This window comes from Oncorhynchus gorbuscha, linkage group LG06 (assembly GCF_021184085.1).
Source record: "Oncorhynchus gorbuscha isolate QuinsamMale2020 ecotype Even-year linkage group LG06, OgorEven_v1.0, whole genome shotgun sequence".
Classification (NCBI taxonomy): Eukaryota; Metazoa; Chordata; class Actinopteri; order Salmoniformes; family Salmonidae; genus Oncorhynchus; species Oncorhynchus gorbuscha.
Window position 1 is genome coordinate 23,654,661 of NC_060178.1, and position 20,975 is coordinate 23,675,635.

Below are 20,975 nucleotides of genomic sequence, written 5' to 3' on the forward strand. Positions count from 1 at the left end.
TCCTGAACAAGGCAGTTAACCCACTGTTCCTAGGCCATCATTGAAAATAAGAACTTGTTCTTAACTGACTTGCCTATTTAAATAAAGATAAAAAATTCAATGGCTACGCAGACTATTTGCATTGTCCCCACCCCCTCTGTTACGCCACTCTCTGTTTATTATCTATGCATAGTCACTTTAACTCTACCTACATGTACATATTACTTCAGTCACCTCGACTAACCTGTGTTCCCCTGCATATTGACTCTGTACCAGTACCTCCTGTGTCTAGCCTCGCTACTGTTATATAGCCTCGCTACTGTAAGGTGTTGTACTCCTGTTGTACTCGGCACACATGAGAACTACTTTTGGGGGGGGGGGGTGTCAGGGAAAATGTATGGAGTAACAAGTACATTATTTTCTGAAGGAAAGTCTTGGAGTAAAAGTAAAAGTAGTCAAAAATATAAATAGTAAATGACAGATTCCCCCAAAAAACTACTGTGTACAACTCATTAACGAATGAGTGTGTGTTCGTATTTATTTGTGTGTATGCATGTGTGCACATGTGCTAGTGTGTGTGTATGCGTCAGTGTTTATGAGTGTGTCAGCCTGCGTTTACTATTGGTGTTAGACAGTAAGAGCTTGGAGCAGGTCGAGGAGGCTCAGCCAAGGACAACAGGAAGTGCCTGAGGACAGAGGAGCCAGTCATTAATCAGGTGTGATACCTGCACCTTCCGCCAGCCTAGCCAGGGCAGCAGGACTGGGCCAAGTCAAAGACAGCCAGCCCACAGCCCAGAGGGACCAGGACTGGACCGGCCCCAGTGTGAATACACTGTGGCCTAATTAACTTTTCTGCTCCTAAGGCACTGTCTGTGTTACTATGGAAGTAATTAGAGGGGTGTTAAAATTGTCCGTTTTCTCTCCACTTAAAAAACAAATCCATTCACACCTTCAGGAACACTGACCCCTCATATATGGACATATGGAGTCTGACGTATAAGGAAGGACCACCTTGGAAACCAATATCCTCATTCCCTCACCTGGCTGTAGTCAAATTAATATATTTTCGCAGTGTAAGATAATGTGAGGTAATGTTTTAACACTTAGGGACTTTGAAACAGACATGAACCATTGCGTCTCGTTAAAACGGCCCACGTTTGTTGAACTGAATATCTTTACAGGCTTTTTTCTCTGTTTGGTCAGTTAGAAAAACAGATTACTCTGCATTGCCAGCGCCTAGTTTCAAGCTGAGCACTGAAGCTGTGCTAATTTGGTTATTTATGAAAGTCAGTGATGCTGACCAGTGAAACCATGGATACGGGACTATTTGTGGTGGAAAAGTGCACCAGGGTCATTATTGTAGTTGGCAACATATTTGATATTTTTTTGCTCCCCAATTAATCATGACTGTCTCTCACTGCAGGCTACTAATTCCATAACAATGATGCTCACACAGACACACACAGAGGATCAATTGTGGAGAAAAAGCCTTAGTACACTGAGGACTCGTCTCTCGTCTTTATGAGCCTGTCTTCCACCATTTTGTCGGGTTTCAAATTTGCCTGCGTCCACAACCCTCATATGTTCATCAATACTTTGGGGCCTGGCAGAAGGGCATTTCTTCTGAATGTTTTCAATATTTCAGGTCTATAATGTGTTAATGAATGACCCTTGTATCTGTTTGGGTTCAGAGAGTTTGTTTTCGCTTGTTTTCTCAAGTGTGATAATGTCTGTTGTGTCTGTCTCTCCACTCAGCTAAGCTCTCATCCCCATAATGAAACCCTCTTTAATAAACAGAACGAAGCTGTCATCTACATGTGTGAATATCGGTCTGCTGGCTGTCAACTGACTGGCTGTCAACTGAGATGTATTAGACAGTTATTGGCTGAGGGTAGATGTCAACTCTGGGTTTACGAGGTAGAAGGCCACCCTCACCTGGTTGTGACCCACAGTGGGACTGTGCTTCTCTGCGTACCCCCAGTGGGGTGACACAGGGGCCACAGGCAGTTTGGGGCGAGGGTAGGGTTTCAGTGTCACACTGGGGTAACTCTCCATATTGTCCTCCTCCTCACCCTCTAGCCTTTTCCAGCCTCCAGCCCCGAGCTCATAGGCCTTTCCATGCCCCAGTGCACTCCACAGGTCTCTGTTACCCCGTTTCACAGCAGTAAATGTCATCTGAGTTACATCCCCCCCCAGCACCCACAGACAGCCCTTTATTCATCGCCTTTTAGAAGAGCCACAACTCACATTTCTTGTTCGCTAGGTTTATTATGTGCCAAGAACCTTTTCCTCCCCTCAGTTGGATCACTCCCCTTGAAGTAGGTAAAGTGCTTGTGTATTTGGGGCCTGTTTCATTTTATATCTTGATTCGTTTTCTGTTTTAATGTGGTCTTCATTGCTGTATGGTCGAGAGGACCTTACACACCACAGCCAGGATTAATGTCAGTGTGTATGTCGCTGGTATGTCAAAGGTACTTCACATTTAGGCTGACCAATGTGAGTTTACAGCTACGAAAAGCTTTTATACGGGAAACGGTGTGTTAAACAAAGCTTAGAAATCATATGAGAGAGAGGTGCATTAACGAACAGAGCAGAGGGCTTGGCCCGGCAGAGTAGTATGTTGTGACACCAACCCACGTTAGTCCAGGATAGGAGACCAGGAGACTTGATCTAATGTGCTGATGACAACATGATTTATCCCCTCCTCAATGTCCAGTTACACACTGCCTGCACACAGCCAGTAGTCCTATACATCAACCGAAAAGTGGCTCCTTTGTAGGGCCCCAGTATTACATCACATTACAACCTGGCTGTGTGCCTACAGTTACCGTAAGTGGTATGGGTTGGTGCTCACTTCTGTTGTTAAAGCTTCTCCTGGAACCTTCACTATTTGTTTCAACACCCTACTCGATCTCTCATGGACTGCAATAGGTGGGTCAATGTTGAGAATTCTTCTATACCTGACACGTACAGTAACTTGGTTCCAGCGAGAATATGCCAATGTAAACTGTCAGAGCCATAGAGAAGTCTCTTGATGAACTAGAGTTGGAAAGCAGCCTCGGCTCTGCCAGCATGGATCACCCCTCTGCCAACCCATGGCACTGAGGACATCTTTATGGAACCCATGGATTTTCCTCCAGGAAAAACTCAACTGGATTGCTGTTATTCTTTCTCCGTCTTTAAATGCTTTGTGATCACGATGAATTCATTTAATCACAATTTAGGCGATATTGATACACCTTAAAGCGATCCAAAGTTCACAAATGTATAATTTGATTTCATGTTTCAGACATTAGAAATAATATTTTCATGATCAGCTCTATTATGTGATTACATTGCAATGAGGCATTCAGATGGTAACTATTTTCCTTGGTAAAAGCCTATTCTAAACAAACACTCCTGTTCATTTCCATGAGTACGTGGTTGTATACTGAGTGTACAAAACATTATATTGAGTTGCACACCCTTTTCTCAACAGAACAGCCTCAATTTGTCAGGGGATGGACTCTACAAGGTGTCGAAAGCGTTCCTCAGGGATGCTGGCCCATGTTGACTCCAATGCTCCCACAGTTGTTAGATGTCCTTTGGTGGAAGACCATTCTTGATACACACAGGAAACTGTTGAGCATGAAAAACCCAGCAGCATTTCAGTTCTTGACACAAACCTGTGCGCCTGGCACCTACTACAATACCCTGTTCAAAGGCCCTTCAACCTTTTGTCTTGCCCATTCACCCTCTGAATGGCACACATACACAATCCATGTCTCAAAAATATTCTTCTTTAACCTGTCTCCTCCCCATCATCGACACTGATTGAAGTGGATTTAACAAGTTACTTCAGTAAGGATCTTAGCTTTCACCTGGATTCACCTGGTCAGTCTATGTCATGGAAAGAGCAGAAGTTCTTAAGGTTTTGTACACTCAGTCTATGTCCACATGCAACACAGGACACAAAATAATTGTTCAATTCTTCTGCGGATATTGCCTTGATGATCCGTGTCCGATTTTCCACATACTTTGTAAGCATGACTTTTTTCAGGTTAATTGATTACCGTATATATAAACTGGGCACTAATTAGGAGATTTGTATAAACCGTGTTGTCTGTCTCTCCGACATTTGCAACACTGTTTCAATATTCAAATTCTATCTCCAGCTGTCCTTTAGTAGTGAACATGTCGGGAGTCAGGACGAGACAGACAGACAGGCATCATTTGTCAGCCAGTCGAAATCATGAATCAGCTTTGTGTCGGGACTTTGTGGAAGGATGAAATAGTATGAATAAATTCATCAAAATAACGTTTTTAATTAAAATATGTCAATCATTATTTGAATATGTTGGTAACCCATTGTAGAAAAGTGATAATGCCCTCGAAGCCCGGTTTTCCGGCACTCGAACCGGTGCCAATATATCCTCCAAACCATGGCATCTCGGGCATTATCAGTTAAATAAGTCTCACACAAACAGTTTGGTGTGGCAGGCTGAGCAGTAAGGTTTCCCTGCCTGCTCCTTGAACACCCCCTGGCTGAGTTTACGCAGACAGAAGGCACACACAAAGTGCTCAGGGTGGAACTTGCGCTCCAAAGCAGAGATGCAGCGGCCAGAGATGGGCTCTCCACAGCCCCCACACAGTGTACCCTGTCGGGAGTGGAAGTGCAGAGAGCACAGGGGACGACCATCCAGCTCCAGGAAACAACCATCGGTGAAGGGCTTCAGACAGTCCTGGAGGGATGGAGAGAAGGAGAAAGAGAGCACTTCTTCTATCTAATTGATATAGTAGGCCTACTCTTTATTTGAGGTTGAGTAGGATTCTGATAATATCCGCACAATGTTGTATTGTGGCTGTTGGCTGTTGAAAGTTTATTGTCTGAGAAATGGTAGAAATTTCGATTTTGTGCGTGATCTGTGGTGAGCGACTCACTGAGCAGACGAAGCAGTTGGGATGCCAGGTGCCGTTGGCTGCAGTCAGGTAGTTCTCTCTCACAGGGTCTCCGCAGCCAGAGCACTTTGGAGCAAAGAGATGGTAAAAGTCTCTGTGGCAGTACGGCTTCCCGTCCTTCTCCAGAAAACCTATGGCACATCAAAGGACACACACGCAAAGAGAGGAGTGTTCTCAGTCACACCGTGGTCTAGATCACATGTTACCCTATAGGGAACAGTAGTAGTTGTGGTGCCATCTGTCAGACAGATAGTGTGCTCCTTCACCTTCAGCCCCAAAGAGCTCCCCACAATGGGAACAGAAGAAGTGCTCAGGGTGCCAGGTGCGGTCCATCGCTGTCAGGATGTTCTGAGAGAGAGGACAAAGAGCCCAGCATGTGGTGAGGTAAACCCAACGACAACAGATCTAGAGAGGTGGTGAGTTGGTTTTGTGCACTTTTTAAATAATGGTGATAATATAGTCCTATCCAAAGAGAAGGAGTTTACCTGCAGAATGGGACCCTTGCAGTAACCACAGCGAGGTGAGAAGAGATGCTGGTAGTCTTTCTCACAGTAGGCCTTCCCCTCCCTCTCAAAGAAGCCACTAGTCCCCAGCTCAGCCTGACACTCCACACAAACAAAGTGTTCTGGGTGCCACACCTGGCCCAGGGCTGTGATCATCTGCCCAATAAAATAAAGTGGTAAGAAGAAAAATATACTTTGTTTCATGTACTGGCCGTGGTACTTTTGATTGATCATCTTCGCCTATACTGTTATTTTGAAATCAAGCTTTTGTCTGGTTTTTGACAGCTCAAGCTGTTTACCTTTCCCACAATGACCTTGCCACAGGAAGCACAGTGGCCCTTCGCCACCGTTCGTACACCCATCTTCTCCATATCAGAGCTCAAGCCTCCTAGAAGGTCATCTATGGCGTCCGTTTTTCTCTGTGTTGATGCCTTGCGCTCCAGATCAGAAGTCTTAGGACTGTTGGTGCTCTCCTGGTTCGCTTGGGTGTCCTCCTTTTCTTTCTTTTCTCCAACATGGTTCTTTTTGACTGACTTCTGGACAAGTGGTGGTGGGGTTGAGGGAGGAGGAGGGTCTGGGAGCTAAAGATGAGAAAAGGCTGTGTGTCCTCAAAACAGAATTGCGTCCGTTCATATGCATCTAAAATGTGTTTTTAACAGTTGTATATCTCAAAATTCTATTCATTTTGGAGGCACTAGTGGTACTAAAGCTTCCAATATTTATTTAGTTTGCTTATACTGCCCTCTGCTGTCAGATCAAGTCAACTTCATTGAAAGACAGAGAATTGTATTTGCTTGATTCTACCCATCCTCTCTCCTTGCCTCCTTCTCAAAACCCATTTGATGAGAAGCCGTTGGATGGGAAGCTCAGAGGTCCCTCCCCTCTCCATACAATGGGTTTTGAGGGGGCGAGGAGGGAGGACACAAGGAATCAAGGAAATGCATTTGAGATTCTCCTACAGTCATCCTCTGCTCATGCTCTGACCGACAGCGTATTCCATGATAGATGTTTCCTCACCCTCATCTCCAGGCCAAACAGCAAATCCTCCATTATGGAGTCCAGCTCTCTGGTAGCAGAGCAAGGACTCAGCAGACCGGCTTCCATTGGAGCTGGTAACTCACTGACAAACACACAGAGAAAACCACAGATGAGCACTGCTATAGAATGGACACTGGACAGATACTTGAATCTGAGGTGATACATCTCAGTCTCAGCTCTTTCTGTACGGTCTGACCCAGGGTCATAACGTATGGCTATCTGTGAGCAGACCTACTAGTGGCTCACCTGTATGCATTGGTGCGATCTGTCTCAATTTCTTTCTTTGGAGGGAGACCAACAGGACACACCTTTGAGACCTGTGGGAAATGTCACATAAAGCCTAGAGCTAAAAGACACGTCCAGTTGTAGTAGTTGGACAAACGACTAAACAACAACTGCCAGAGGTGATTTTGTCATTACCTGTCCATTTGTGTTGGCTGTATCACTTTCTTTCTTCTGAGTAGCTGACTCTGGAACAGCTAAGTTGAAAGCCAGCTCTTCTAGGATAAGATCTATAAAACACATACATGCTGTGGTATGGTATAGTACGACAGTATCAATCAGAATAAGCACTTCTGACAGACTTCCTCTGAGATGAGTTACAATGCCTCACTACGTTCTCCTTTTGCCTATTGCGAGGCGCACCCATTGATCTGATGTGGTTGTTTCCAGTGGTGTAAAGTACTTACTTAAAAATACTTTAAAGTACCTCTTAAGTATTTTGGGGGGTATCTGTCATTTACGTTACTATTTCTGATGATCTTTTACTTTTACACCACGACATTGCAAAAGAAAATAATGTACATTTACTCCATACATTTTCCCTGACACCTAAAAGTACTAGTTACATTTTGAAAGCTTAGCAGGAGAGGAAAATGGTCCCACTCACACACTTATCAAGAGAACATCCCAGGTCATCTCTACTGCCTCTGATCTGGCGGAGTCACTAAACACACAGGCTTTGCTTGTAAATTATGTCTGAGTGTTTGGGTGGCTATCTGTAAATTAAAAGAACATAAAAAATGTGCCGCCTGATTTGCTTAACCAAATAGACTTTTACTCAAGTAGTATTTTACTGGGTCACTTTTCCTTGAGTCATTTTCTATTAACATATCTTTACTTTTACTCAAGTACGACAATTGGGGACATTTTCCACTACTGTTTCATACAGTGCTGCTTCCTGAGGATATAGGAGATGTTACAGACAAGAGCCTCAAAGCAGAAGTGAAACTTTTGAAACTGATGCACTCTATGACTAACAAACAGTCTTATTCTGACTTTTAACTCACATGCTGACAGTAGCCTATGAAAGGGAACATTACATAAAACTATTGTATTGTGCTCATTTTAAGAGGAAGTTGAACACAAGTAAGTCATAACTACGCTGGTGGAGATTTAGCACAAATCCATGATTTGTTTCTTTTTTCAAAGTAAAAATACAACGTATATTAAGTACCTTCAGAAAGTATTCATACATGGAATCGCCGCCAAAGGTGCTTCTACAAAGTATTGTACTCAGGAGTGTGATTTATTTTTTCTCAAGAGCATTGCACACCTGGATTGTGTAATATTTGTCCATTATTGTTTTTTAAGTTGATTGTTGATCATTGCTAGACAGCCATTTTCTAGCATTGCCTTAGATTTTCAAGCCGATTTCATTCAAAACTGTAACTAGGTCACTCTGGATCATTCTATGTCGTCTTGGTAAGCAATTCCAGTGTAGATTTGGCCTTGCGTTATGATACACAATCCAAAGCCTAATTAATAACTTCACTATGCTCATAAGGATATTCAGCGTCTGCTTTTTTTCTTTTCTTTTTTTTTTGTGGTTGAATCTGTGCTTGAAATTCACTACTCAATTGAGGGACCTTACAGATAATTGTATGTGTGGGGTACAGAGATGGGGTAGTCATTCAAAACTCATGTTAACCCATAAGAGTCTAAGCCCTGTCAAAGCTATATGGAATTGTTTTAAGAAGGTGATACCAGGGATCATTTTGCTATTTGGTTTTGAATTGTAAGACCCAATTGAAATATGGAAAAAGGTTTTGGGGGATGAAAATGTTTTTGGGGCCTTACTGCTATTAGCCCATACAAACGCAATGAACAACATATTCACAGCATGGAATGCAAACTAAGTTTGTTCTGAAGTGCCCTATAATCTGAGCGATCAGGACTGTTTTGGCACTACACAGTCTCCATATATGCTTGCATTCATTGTTTCAACTGGTACTGGGGGACCTTTAGACGAGTCTTGTGAACACATGTACAGTTGAAGTCTGAGGTTTACATACACCTTAGCCAAATACATTTAAACTCCGTTTTTCACAATTCCTGACATTTAATCCAACTAAAAATTATCTGTTTTAGGTCAGTTAGGATCACCACTTTATTTTAAGAATGTGAAATGTCAGAATAATAGTAGAGAGAATGATTATTTCAGCTTTTATTTCTTTCATCATATTCCCAGTTGGTCAGAAGTTTACATACACTCAATTAGTATTTGGTAGCATTGTCTTAAATTCTTTAACTTGGGTAGAACATTTCAGATAGCCTTCCACAAGCTTCCCACAATAAATTGGGTGAATTTTGGCCCATTCCTCCTGACAGAGCTGGTGTATCTGAGTCAGGTTTGTAGGCCTCCTTGCTCGCACATGCTTTTTCAGTTCTGCCCACAAATGTTCTATAGGATTGAAGTTAGGACTATGTGATGGCCACTCCAATACCTTGACTTTGTTGTCTTTAAGCCATTTTGCCACAACCTTGGAAGTATGCTTAGGGTCATTGTCCATTTGGAAGACCCGTTTGCGACCAAGCTTTAACTTCCTGACTGATCTCTTGAGATGTTGCTTCAATATATCCACATAATTTTCACTTCTTATGATGCCATCTATTTTGTGAAGTGCACCAGCAAAGCACCCCCGCAACATGATGCTGCCACCCCCGTGCTTCACGGTTGGGATGGGGTTCTTTGGCTTGCAAGACACCCGCTTTTTCCTCCAAATATAACAATGGTCATTATGGACAAATAGTTCTATTTTTGTTTCATCAAACCAGAGGATATTTCTCCAAAAAGTACGAGCTTTGTCCCCATGTGCAGTTGCAAAGCGTAGTCTGTCTTTTTTATGGCGGTTTTGGAGCAGCGGCTTCTTCCTTGCTGAGCGGCCTTTCAGGTTATGTCGATATAGGACTCGTTTCACTATGGATATAGATACTTTGGAACCTGTTTCCTCCTGCATCTTCACAAGGTCCTTTGCTGTTGTTCTGGGATTGATTTGCACTTTTTGCACTGAAGTACGTTCATCTCTAGAAGACAGAACACGTCTCCTTCCTGAGTGGTATGACGAATGCGTGGTCCCATGGTGTTTATACTTGCGTACTATTGTTTGTACAGATGAACGTGGTACCTTCAGGCATTTTTTTAATTGCTCCCAAGGATGAACCAGACTTGTGGAGGGCTACAAAAAAAAATTTGAGGTCTTGGCTGATTTATTTTTATTTTCCCATTATGTCAAGCAAAGAGGCACTGAGTTTGAAGGTAGGCCTTGAAATACATCCATAGGTACACCTCCAATTGACTCAAATTATGTTAATTATCAGAAGCTTCTAAAGTCATGACATCATTTTCTGGAATTTTCCAAGCTGTTTAAAGGCACAGTCAACTTAGTGTATGTGAACTTCTGACCCACTGGAATTGTGATACAGTGAATTAGAAGTGAAATAATCTGTCTGTAAACAATTGTTGGAAAAATTTGTGTCATGCACAAAGTAGATGTCCTAACCGACTTGCCAAAACTATAGTTTGTTAACAAGAAATTTTGGGAGTGGTTGAAAAATGAGTTTAAATGACTCCAATTTAAGTGTATGTAATCTTCCAACTTCAACTGTACATGTTCGTGAGAGCCTGACCTTTCCACAGAGGGGTCATATCACTGGAATTGTGATACAGTGAATTAGAAGTGAAATAATCTGTCTGTGTCACGCCTTTGTCATAGTATTTTGTGTTTTCCTTAATTATTTGTTCAGGCCAGGGTGTGACATGGGTTTATTGTGTTGTCTTATTGGGGTTTTTGTAGGCATTGGGTTTGTTGTTGATTAGGGGTGTGTCTAGTTTAGGCTTGGCTGCCTGAGGCGGTTCTCAATCAGAGTCAGGTGATTCTTGTTGTCTCTGATAGGGAACCGTATTTAGGTAGCCTGGGTTTCACTGTGTATTTCGTGGGTGATTGTTCCTGTCTCTGTGTAGTGTTCACCAGATAGGCTGTATTAGGTTTCACGTTCCGTTTGTTGTTTTTGTATTTATTAGTTATTTCATGTATCGTTCCGTTTTTGTTCATTAAAGACATGAGTAACCACCACGCTGCATTTCGGTCCGACTCTCTTTCGACAAACGAAGAACGCCGTTACAGAATCACCCACCACACACGGACCGAGCAGCGTGTACACAGGCAGCGACAGCATGAGCAGCGAAGGGAAGACGTTATGGACAGCAGAGGTATGGAGTATACGACGTGGGATGAAATAGACAGGTGGGCGGTCGACCCAGAGAGAGTGCCGGAGCCCGCCTGGGATTCGCTGGAGCAGTGCGAAGAGGGCTATAGGAGAATGGAGTCGAAGAGAAAGACACGGCGGCGCAGAAAGAAACCCGAAAGTCCCCCCCAAATATTTATTGGGGAAGGGCTCAGAGGGAGAGTGGCTGAGTCAGGAGTCAGACCTGAGCCAACTCTCCCTGTTAATCGTGAGGAGCAGCGATCAAAGGACTTCTGCACTTGGGAGGAGATGTTAGACGGAAAAGGACCCTGGGCTCAGCCTGGAGAATATCGCCGTCCCAAGGAAGAACTGGAGGCGGTAAAGCGGAGAGGCGCTGGTATGAGGAGGCAGCATGGTGACGCGGATGGAAGCCTGAAAAGCAGCCCAAAAAAATTATTGGGGGGGGGCTTACAGGGAGTATGGCTATGCCAGGTAGGAGACCTGCGCAAACTCCCTGTGCTTACCGGTGGGCTAGAGAGACCGGGCAGACACAGTGTTATGCTATGGAGCGCACGGTGTTTCCAGTGCGGGTGCATAGCCCGGTGCGGTACATACTAGCCCTTCGTATTGGCCGGGCTAGAGTGGGCATCGAGCCAGGTAAGGTTGGGCAGGCTCAGTGCTCAAGAGCTCCAGTGCGCCTGCACGGTCCGGTCTATCCAGAGCCACCTCCACACACCAGTCCTCCGGTAGCAGCTCCCCGCACCAGGCTTCCTGTGCGTGTCCTCGGCCCAGTACCACCAGTGCCAGCACCACGCATCAGGCCTACAGTGCGCCTCGCCTCTCCTGCGCTGTCGTAGTCTCCCGCCTTTCCAGCACTGTCGGAGTCTTTCTCCTCTCCTGCGCTACCGGAGTCTCCTGTCTGTTCAGCGCTATCAGAGCCTTCCTCCTCTACAGCGCTGCTGGAGTCTCCTTGTCATGTTTTGTCTTATATCATCTTGTCATTTTGCTTTTCCTTCTGTTCGTTTCCCCCTGCTGGTCTTATTAGGTTCGTTCCCTTTTTCTATCCCTCTCTCTCCCCCTCCCTCTCTCTCCTCTCTCTATCGTTCCGTTCCTGCTCCCAGCTGTTCCTATTCCCCTAATCATCATTTAGTCTTCCCACACCTGTTCCCGATCCTTTCCCCTGATTAGAGTCCCTATTTATTCCTTTGTGTTCCGTTCCTGTCCCGTCGGTTCCTTGTTTAGTATTCACCATGCTGTGATTGCGTTTCGCCCTGTCCTGTCGTGTTTTTGCTGTGATTGTGTATCGCCCTGTCCTGTCGTGTTTTTGCCTTCATCAGATGCTGCGTGTGAGCAGGTGTCTCTGTCTACTACGGCCTGCGCCTACCCGAAGCGACCTGCAGTCTGTGGCCGCTTCTCCAGTTATTCCCCTCTACAGACTAGAGGATTTCTGTTATTCCCTGTTTGGACTTAAATAAACTCTGTTTCTGTTAAGTCGCTTTTGGGTCCTCTTTCACCTGCATGACAGAAGGAACCGACCAAGTAATGGACCCAGCGACTTCAGACGCTCGTTACACTGCCGTCGAGATCCAAGGAGCCATGCTCGGCAGACACGAGCAGGAATTGTCTGCTGCTCGCCATGCCGTGGAGAACCTGGCCGCTCAGGTTTCCGACCTCTCTGGACAGTTCCAGAGTCTACGTCTCGTGCCACCTGTTACTTCCTGGCCTGCCGAGCCTCCAGAACCTAGGGTTAATAACCCACCTTGCTACTCCGGGCAGCCCACTGAATGCCGCTCCTTTCTCACGCAGTGTGAGATTGTGTTCTCTCTCCAACCCAACACATACTCTAGAGAGAGAGCTCGGGTTGCTTACGTCATTTCACTCCTTACTGGCCGGGCTCGAGAATGGGGCACAGCTATCTGGGAGGCAAGGGCTGATTGCTCTAACAAGTTCCAGAACTTTAAAGAGGAGATGATTCGGGTTTTTGACCGTTCAGTTTTTGGTAGGGAGGCTTCTAGGGCCCTGGCTTCCTTATGCCAAGGTGAACGGTCCATAACGGATTATTCTATTGAGTTTCGCACTCTTGCTGCCTCTAGTGAGTGGAACGAGCCGGCGCTGCTCGCTCGTTTTCTGGAGGGACTCCACGCAGTGGTTAAGGATGAGATTCTCTCCCGGGAGGTTCCTTCAGATGTGGACTCTTTGATTGCTCTCGCCATCCGCATAGAACGACGGGTAGATCTTCGTCACCGGGCTCGTGGAAGAGAGCTCGCATCAACGGTGTTTCCCTGCTCCGCATCGCAACCATCTCCCTCCTCTGGCTTTGAGACTGAGCCCATGCAGCTGGGAGGGATTCGCATCTCGACTAAGGAGAGGGAACGGAGGATCACCAACCGCCTGTGCCTCTATTGCGGAGTTGCTGGACATTTTGTTAATTCATGTCCAGTAAGAGGCCAGAGCCCATCAGTAAGCGGAGGGCTACTGGTGAGCGCTACTACTCTGGTCTCTTCATCTAGATCTTGTACTACTATGTCGGTCCATCTACGCTGGACCGGTTCGGGTGCTACATGCAGTGCCTTGATTGACTCTGGGGCTGAGGGTTGTTTCATGGACGAAGCATGGGTTCGGAAACATAACATTCCTTTCAGACCGTTAGACAAGCCTACGCCCATGTTTGCCTTAGATGGTAGTCATCTTCCCAGTATCAGATTTGAGACACTACCTTTAACCCTCACAGTATCTGGTAACCACAGTGAGACTATTTCTTTTTTGATTTTCAGTTCACCGTTTACACCTGTTGTTTTGGGTCATCCCTGGCTAGTATGTCATAATCCTTCTATTAATTGGTCTAGTAATTCTATCCTATCCTGGAACGTTTCTTGTCATGTGAAGTGTTTAATGTCTGCCATCCCTCCCGTTTCTTCTGTCCCTACTTCCCAGGAGGAACCTGGCGATTTGACAGGAGTGCCGGAGGAATATCATGATCTGCGCACGGTCTTCAGTCGGTCCCGAGCCAACTCCCTTCCTCCTCACCGGTCGTATGATTGTAGTATTGATCTCCTTCCGGGGACCACTCCTCCTCGAGGTAGACTATACTCTCTGTCGGCTCCCGAACGTAAGGCTCTCGAGGATTATTTGTCTGTGTCTCTTGACGCCGGTACCATAGTGCCTTCTTCTTCTCCGGCCGGGGCGGGGTTCTTTTTGTTAAGAAGAAGGACGGTACTCTGCGCCCCTGCGTGGATTATCGAGGGCTGAATGACATAACGGTTAAGAATCGTTATCCGCTTCCCCTTATGTCATCAGCCTTCGAGATTCTGCAGGGAGCCAGGTGCTTTACTAAGTTGGACCTTCGTAACGCTTACCATCTCGTGCGCATCAGAGAGGGGGACGAGTGGAAACGGCGTTTAACACTCCGTTAGGGCATTTTGAGTACCGGGTTCTGCCGTTCGGTCTCGCCAATGCGCCAGCTGTTTTTCAGGCATTAGTTAATGATGTTCTGAGAGACATGCTGAACATTTTTGTTTTTGTCTATCTTGACGATATCCTGATTTTTTCTCCGTCACTCGAGATTCATGTTCAGCACGTTCGACGTGTTCTACAGCGCCTTTTAGAGAATTGTCTCTACGTAAAGGCTGAGAAGTGCTCTTTTCATGTCTCCTCCGTTACTTTTCTCGGTTCCGTTATTTCCGCTGAAGGCATTCAGATGGATTCCGCTAAGGTCCAAGCTGTCAGTGATTGGCCCGTTCCAAGGTCACGTGTCGAGTTGCAGCGCTTTTTAGGTTTCGCTAATTTCTATCGGCGTTTCATTCGTAATTTCGGTCAAGTTGCTGCCCCTCTCACAGCTCTTACTTCTGTCAAGACGTGTTTTAAGTGGTCCGGTTCCGCCCAGGGAGCTTTTGATCTTCTAAAAGAACGTTTTACGTCCGCTCCTATCCTCGTTACTCCTGACGTCACTAGACAATTCATTGTCGAGGTTGACGCTTCAGAGGTAGGCGTGGGAGCCATTCTATCCCAGCGCTTCCAGTCTGACGATAAGGTTCATCCTTGCGCTTATTTTTCTCATCGCCTGTCGCCATCTGAGCGCAACTATGATGTGGGTAACCGTGAACTGCTCGCCATCCGCTTAGCCCTAGGCGAATGGCGACAGTGGTTGGAGGGGGCGACCGTTCCTTTTGTCGTTTGGACAGACCATAAGAACCTTGAGTACATCCGTTCTGCCAAACGACTTAATGCCCGTCAAGCTCGTTGGGCGTTGTTTTTCGCTCGTTTCGAGTTTGTGATTTCTTACCGTCCGGGTAGCAAGAACACCAAGCCTGATGCCTTATCCCGTCTGTTTAGTTCTTCTGTGGCTTCTACTGATCTCGGGGGGATTCTTCCTTATGGGCGTGTTGTCGGGTTGACAGTCTGGGGAATTGAAAGACAGGTTAAGCAAGCACTCACGCACACTGCGTCGCCGCGCTTGTCCTAGTAACCTCCTTTTCGTTCCTGTTTCCACTCGTCTGGCTGTTCTTCAGTGGGCTCACTCTGCCAAGTTAGCTGGTCATCCCGGTGTTCGAGGCACTCTTGCGTCTATTCGCCAGCGCTTTTGGTGGCCGACTCAGGAGCGTGACACGCGCCGTTTCGTGGCTGCGTGTTCAGACTGCGCGCAGAAGAAGTCTGGTAATTTTTTTTTCTGCTTCTGCTCCTGGTCTTGCTGGGTCTCAGTCTGTTCCCTGCCATCGCATCTCTCCTGTTCTTGTTCCTGCCCTTGCTGTGTCTCAGTCTGTCCCTAGTTCTCATTTTTTTTAGAGTAGTACCCTAGTTTCCCTTTTTATCGTTTTCGTTACGGTCCTGAGGAGAGGAGTTGGGTTCTTTCTCGGGACGTGCTGGACCGTTTGATCTATGATTTCCTCCGTTGCCGCCAGTGTTCCTCCTCGAGAGCGCCAGGAGGCGCTCGGTGAGTGGGGGGTACTGTCATGTTTTGTCTTATATCATCTTGTCATTTTGCTTTTCCTTCTGTTCGTTTCCCCCTGCTGGTCTTATTAGGTTCGTTCCCTTTTTCTATCCCTCTCTCTCCCCCTCCCTCTCTCTCCTCTCTCTATCGTTCCGTTCCTGCTCCCAGCTGTTCCTATTCCCTAATCATCATTTAGTCTTCCCACACCTGTTCCCGATCCTTTCCCCTGATTAGAGTCCCTATTTATTCCTTTGTGTTCCGTTCCTGTCCCGTCGGTTCCTTGTTTAGTATTCACCATGCTGTGATTGCGTTTCGCCCTGTCCTGTCGTGTTTTTGCTGTGATTGTGTATCGCCCTGTCCTGTCGTGTTTTTTGCCTTCATCAGATGCTGCGTGTGAGCAGGTGTCTCTGTCTACTACGGCCTGCGCCTACCCGAAGCGACCTGCAGTCTGTGGCCGCTTCTCCAGTTATTCCCCTCTACAGACTAGAGGATTTCTGTTATTCCCTGTTTGGACTTAAATAAACTCTGTTTCTGTTAAGTCGCTTTTGGGTCCTCTTTCACCTGCATGACACTCCTGTCTGTTCAGCGCTATCAGAGCCTTCCTTTTCTCCTGCGCTGTCGGAGTCTCCCGCCTGTTCAGTGCTTCTAGAGCCTTCCTCCTCTACAGCGCTGCCGGAGCCTCCTGCCTGTTCGGAGCAGCCTGAGCTGTCAGTCTGCATGAAGCAGCCAGAGCTGTCAGTCTGCAAAGAGCTGCCAGTCTGCAAGGAGCTGTCAGTCTGCAAGGAGCTGTCAGTCTGCAAGGAGCTGCCAGTCTGCAGGGTGCTGTCAGCCTGCATGGAGCAGTCAGAGCTGTCAGCCTGCATGAAGCAGCCAGAGATGTCAGTCTGCATGAAGCAGCCAGAGCTGTCAGTCTGCATGAAGCAGCCAGAGCTGTCAGTCTGCAAGGAGCTGCCAGTCTGCAAGGAGCTGTCAGTCTGCAAGGAGCTGTCAGTCTGCAGGGAGCTGTCAGCCTGCATGGAGCAGCCAGAGCTGTCAGTCTGCAAGGAGCTGTCAGTCTGCATGAAGCAGCCAGAGCTGTCAGTCTGCATAGAGCAGCTAGATCCGCCAGTCAGCCATGATCTGCTAGATCTGCCAGTCAACCAGATTCTTCCAGATCTGCCAGTCAACCAGTCTCTTCCAGATCTGCCAGTTAACCAGAATCTTCCAGATCTGCTAGTCAACCAGAATCTTCCAGATCTGCTAGTCAACCAGAATCTTCCAGATCCGCCAGCCAGCCAGGATCTACCGGAGCCTACTACCTGCCTGAGCTTCCTCTCAGTACTGGGCTTCCTCTCAGTACTGGGCTTCCTCTCAGTACTGGGCTTTCTCTCAGTACTGGGCTTCCCCTCAGTCCCGGGCTGCCCCTCAGTCCCGAGCTTCCCCTCAGTCCCGAGCTGCCTCAGTCCCGAGCTGCCCCTCAGTCCCGAGCTGCCCCTCAGTCCCGAGCTGCCCCTCAGTCCCGAGCTGCCCCTCTGTCCCGAGCTGCCCCTCTGTTCAGCAGGGTACTGGGTGAGGACTATTAGGCCATGGTCGGCGGTGAGGGTGGATTATCCCAGGACGCGAAGGGGAGGAACTATGACTTTAATGGAGTGGGGTCCACGTCCCGAGCCGGAACCGCCACCATGGACAGACGCCCACCCGGACCCTCCCTATGGTTGTGAGGTGCGTCTGGGAGTCCGCACCTTAGGGGGGGGGGTTCTGTCACGCCTTGGTCATAGTATTTTGTGTTTTCCTTAATTATTTGTTCAGGCCAGGGTGTGACATGGGTTTATTGTGTTGTCTTATTGGGGTTTTTGTAGGCATTGGGATTGGTGTTGATTAGGGGTGTGTCTAGTTTAGGCTTGGCTGCCTGAGGCGGTTCTCAATCAGAGTCAGGTGATTCTTGTTGTCTCTGATAGGGAACCGTATTTAGGTAGTCTGGGTTTCACTGTGTATTTCGTGGGTGATTGTTCCTGTCTCTGTGTAGTGTTCACCAGATAGGCTGTATTAGGTTTCACGTTCCGTTTGTTGTTTTTGTATTTATTAGTTATTTCATGTTTCGTTCAGTTTTTGTTCAATAAAGACATGAGTAACCACCACGTTGCATTTCGGTCCGACTCTCTTTCGTCAAACGAAGAACGCCGTTACAGTCTGTAAACAATTGTTGGAAAAATTTGTGTCATGCACGAAGTAGGTGTCCCAACCGACTTGCCAAAACTATAGTTTGTTAACAAGAAATTTGGGGAGTGGTTGAAAAATGAGTTTAAATGACTCCAACCTAAGTGTATGTAATCTTCCAACTTCAACTGTACATGTTAGTGAGAGCCTGACCTTTCCACAGAGGGGTCATATTAGTGTGTAGCCCAAACTGTTCGGACGCTACAAACAGAAGTTGGCAGATCATCTGTACTGACTTCAGACGAGTTCCAAGATGCTTGTGGGGGTGAACACCATTGTGTTTTCCACAGTCTCATCTTTACATAGAGGGATCATAGTGAGCAAGCCAAACCGTTTGGACGCTACAGACAATTATGTGAGAAGGCCTATTTTCGGGATGTCTCATGTTTTGACAAACACCGCTCTAGCTCTGTCACCTTTCACAACAGATGCGGAAGTGTGACATCGGCGTGGGATTGAGACACCTCCACTGCAAAACCCAAAATATATATATTTTAAACTGATCGATTTACATGGGGAGTTTTGTATTGTGCTAATTAGATTTCCCAGAAAGCGCAGACATCAACCTTAGGGTTAACCACTATTATTGTACACAGATTGAGTCTATGCAACTTATTATGCGATTTGTTAAGCACATTTTTACTCCTGAACTAATTTAGGCTTGCCATAACAAAGGCGTTGAATATTTATTGACTCAAGACATTCCAGCTTTATGTTTTTTATTAATTTCTAAAATGCTCAACAAACAAAATTCCACTTTGACATTATGGGGTATGGTGTGTAGACCAGTGACACGAAATCTACATTGAATCCACTTTTAATTCAAGCTGTAAAACAACAACATGTGGATAAAGTAAAGGGTGTGGATACTTTGTAAAGCCACTGTATATATATATATCTCTCACTAATTGAATGTGGTTGGTACCAGGTGACTTCAGTCAACCGCCTTAACAATCCATCTGCCTATCAACAGAGAACCTTCTTTGTGATTCCCCGTGAATTTACATCAACAGTCATGTCTACAACAATAAATTTTATTCAGATATGATATGAACCATATGATATGACTAGCATGCTCAATGTAATACACGCTTCATTCACCACACACAACAAAACTTCTACATGTACGTTTTCATGAGTGTATCATTTTATATTTTATTAGTGCTCAAATCTATTGATGTGTGTATTTCGTTTATAGTTTGATCTATTGTATCTGGTTTTATAACACAACAGCAGCAGAGGGAAAAAAAGTATACTCACCCAGCTCATCCATGCTTGCTCAATGCACTTATCAATGTGTTCAGTTGTACGTGTGTGTGTGTGTGTGTGTGTGTGTGTTGGGTTACTGGCAGTTACTGTGGTAACCAGCCCACTTTAATCAGGTCGAAACTGTCATTTCCTTTTGTCAGTTTCTTTTTGCAAACTTGAATTTCTCTTGGTGCACTGCTACCTTCCTGACACAGATTACATTCTAAGTCATTTTCTACTTATATTCTTGAAACATTTGATCTGGTGAATAGTTTAACACGTTTCATTTGGTTTATTTGATGAGTTAAAAACATAATACAACCACACAAGGGAATACAATGCACAGGTTGTATGTACACAAATGTTTAATCAATAGCTACAGTGGGGCAAAAAGGTATTTAGTCAGCCACCAATTGTGCAAGTTCTCCCACTTAAAAAGATGAGAGAGGCCTGTAATTGTCATCATAGGTACCCTTCAACTATGACAGACAAAATGAGAAAGAAAATCCAGAAAATCACATTGTAGGATTTTTTATGAATTTATTTGCAAATTATGGTGGAAAATAAGTATTTGGTCACCTACAAACAAGAAAGATTTCTGGCTCTCACAGACCTGTAACTTCTTCTTTAAGAGGCTCCTCTGTCCTCCACTCGTTACCTGTATTAATGGCACCTGTTTGAACTTGTTATTAGTATAAAAGACATCTGTCTACAACCTCAAACAGTCATACTCCAAACTCCACTATGGCCAAGACCAAAGAGCTGTCAAAGGAAACCAGAAACAAAATTGTAGACCTGCACCAGGCTGGGAAGACTGAATCTGCAATAGGTAAGCAGCTTGGTTTGAAGAAATCAACTGTGGGAGCAATTATTAGGAAATGGAAGACATAAAAGACCACTGATAATCTCCCTCGATCTGGGGCTCCATGCAAGATCTCACCCCGTGGGGTCAAAATGATCACAAGAACGGTGAGCAAAAATCCCAGAACCACACGGGGGGAGCCTAGTGAATGACCTGCAGAGAACTGGGACCAAAGTAACAAAGCCTACCATCAGTAACACACTACGCCGCCAGGGATTCAAATCCTGCAGTGCCAGACGTGTCCCCTTGCTTAAGCCAGTACATGTCCAGGCCCGTCTGAAGTTTGCTAGAGAACATTTGGCTGATCCAGAAGAAGATTGGGATAATGTCATATGGTCAGATGAAACCAAAATATAACTTTTTGGTAAAAACTCAACTCGTCGTGTTTGGAGGACAAAGAATGCTGAGTTGCATCCAAAGAACACCATACCTACTGTGAAGCATTGGGGTGGAAACATCATGCTTTGGGGTTGTTTTTCTGCAAAGGGACCAGCAAAGGGACCAGGAAAGAATGAATGTGGCCACGTATCGTGAGATTTTGAGTGAAAACCTCCTTCCATCAGCAAGGGCATTGAAGATGAAACGTGGCTGGGTCTTTCAGCATGACAATGATCCCAAACACAATGAAGGAGTGGCTTCGTAAGAAGCATTTCAAGATCCTGGAGTGGCCTAGCCAGTCTCCAGATCTCAACCCCATAGAAAATCTTTGGAGGGAGTTGAAAGTCCATGTTGCCCAGCAACAGCCCCAAAACATCACTGCTCTAGAGGAGATCTGCATGGAGGAATGGGCCAAAATACCAGCAACAGTGTGTGAAAA

General features: G+C 45.8%; 1 protein-coding gene across 3 annotated transcripts; it reads right to left on the reverse strand.

The window, feature by feature from the left end:
- Positions 1 to 4,259: 4,259 nt before the first annotated feature.
- LOC124037062 (leupaxin-like) lies at positions 4,260 to 19,379 on the reverse strand. Of its 3 annotated transcripts, none has more exons than XM_046351695.1 (9): positions 19,309 to 19,379; positions 6,879 to 6,970; positions 6,705 to 6,775; positions 6,438 to 6,540; positions 5,720 to 6,001; positions 5,403 to 5,576; positions 5,184 to 5,265; positions 4,900 to 5,048; positions 4,260 to 4,700 (listed from the first exon to the last, which is right to left on the reverse strand). In XM_046351695.1, exons 1-9 carry the CDS (start codon positions 19,319 to 19,321, stop codon positions 4,434 to 4,436), a joined length of 1,233 nt encoding a protein of 410 aa, XP_046207651.1. In that variant the 5' UTR covers positions 19,322 to 19,379; the 3' UTR covers positions 4,260 to 4,433. The 3 variants fall into 3 exon arrangements, with proteins under 3 accessions (XP_046207651.1, XP_046207653.1, XP_046207652.1); XM_046351697.1 differs by lacking the exon at positions 19,309 to 19,379 and adding an exon at positions 7,348 to 7,456; XM_046351696.1 differs by lacking the exon at positions 19,309 to 19,379 and having other exon boundaries at positions 6,879 to 6,983.
- Between the last annotated feature and the right edge of the window lie 1,596 nt (positions 19,380 to 20,975).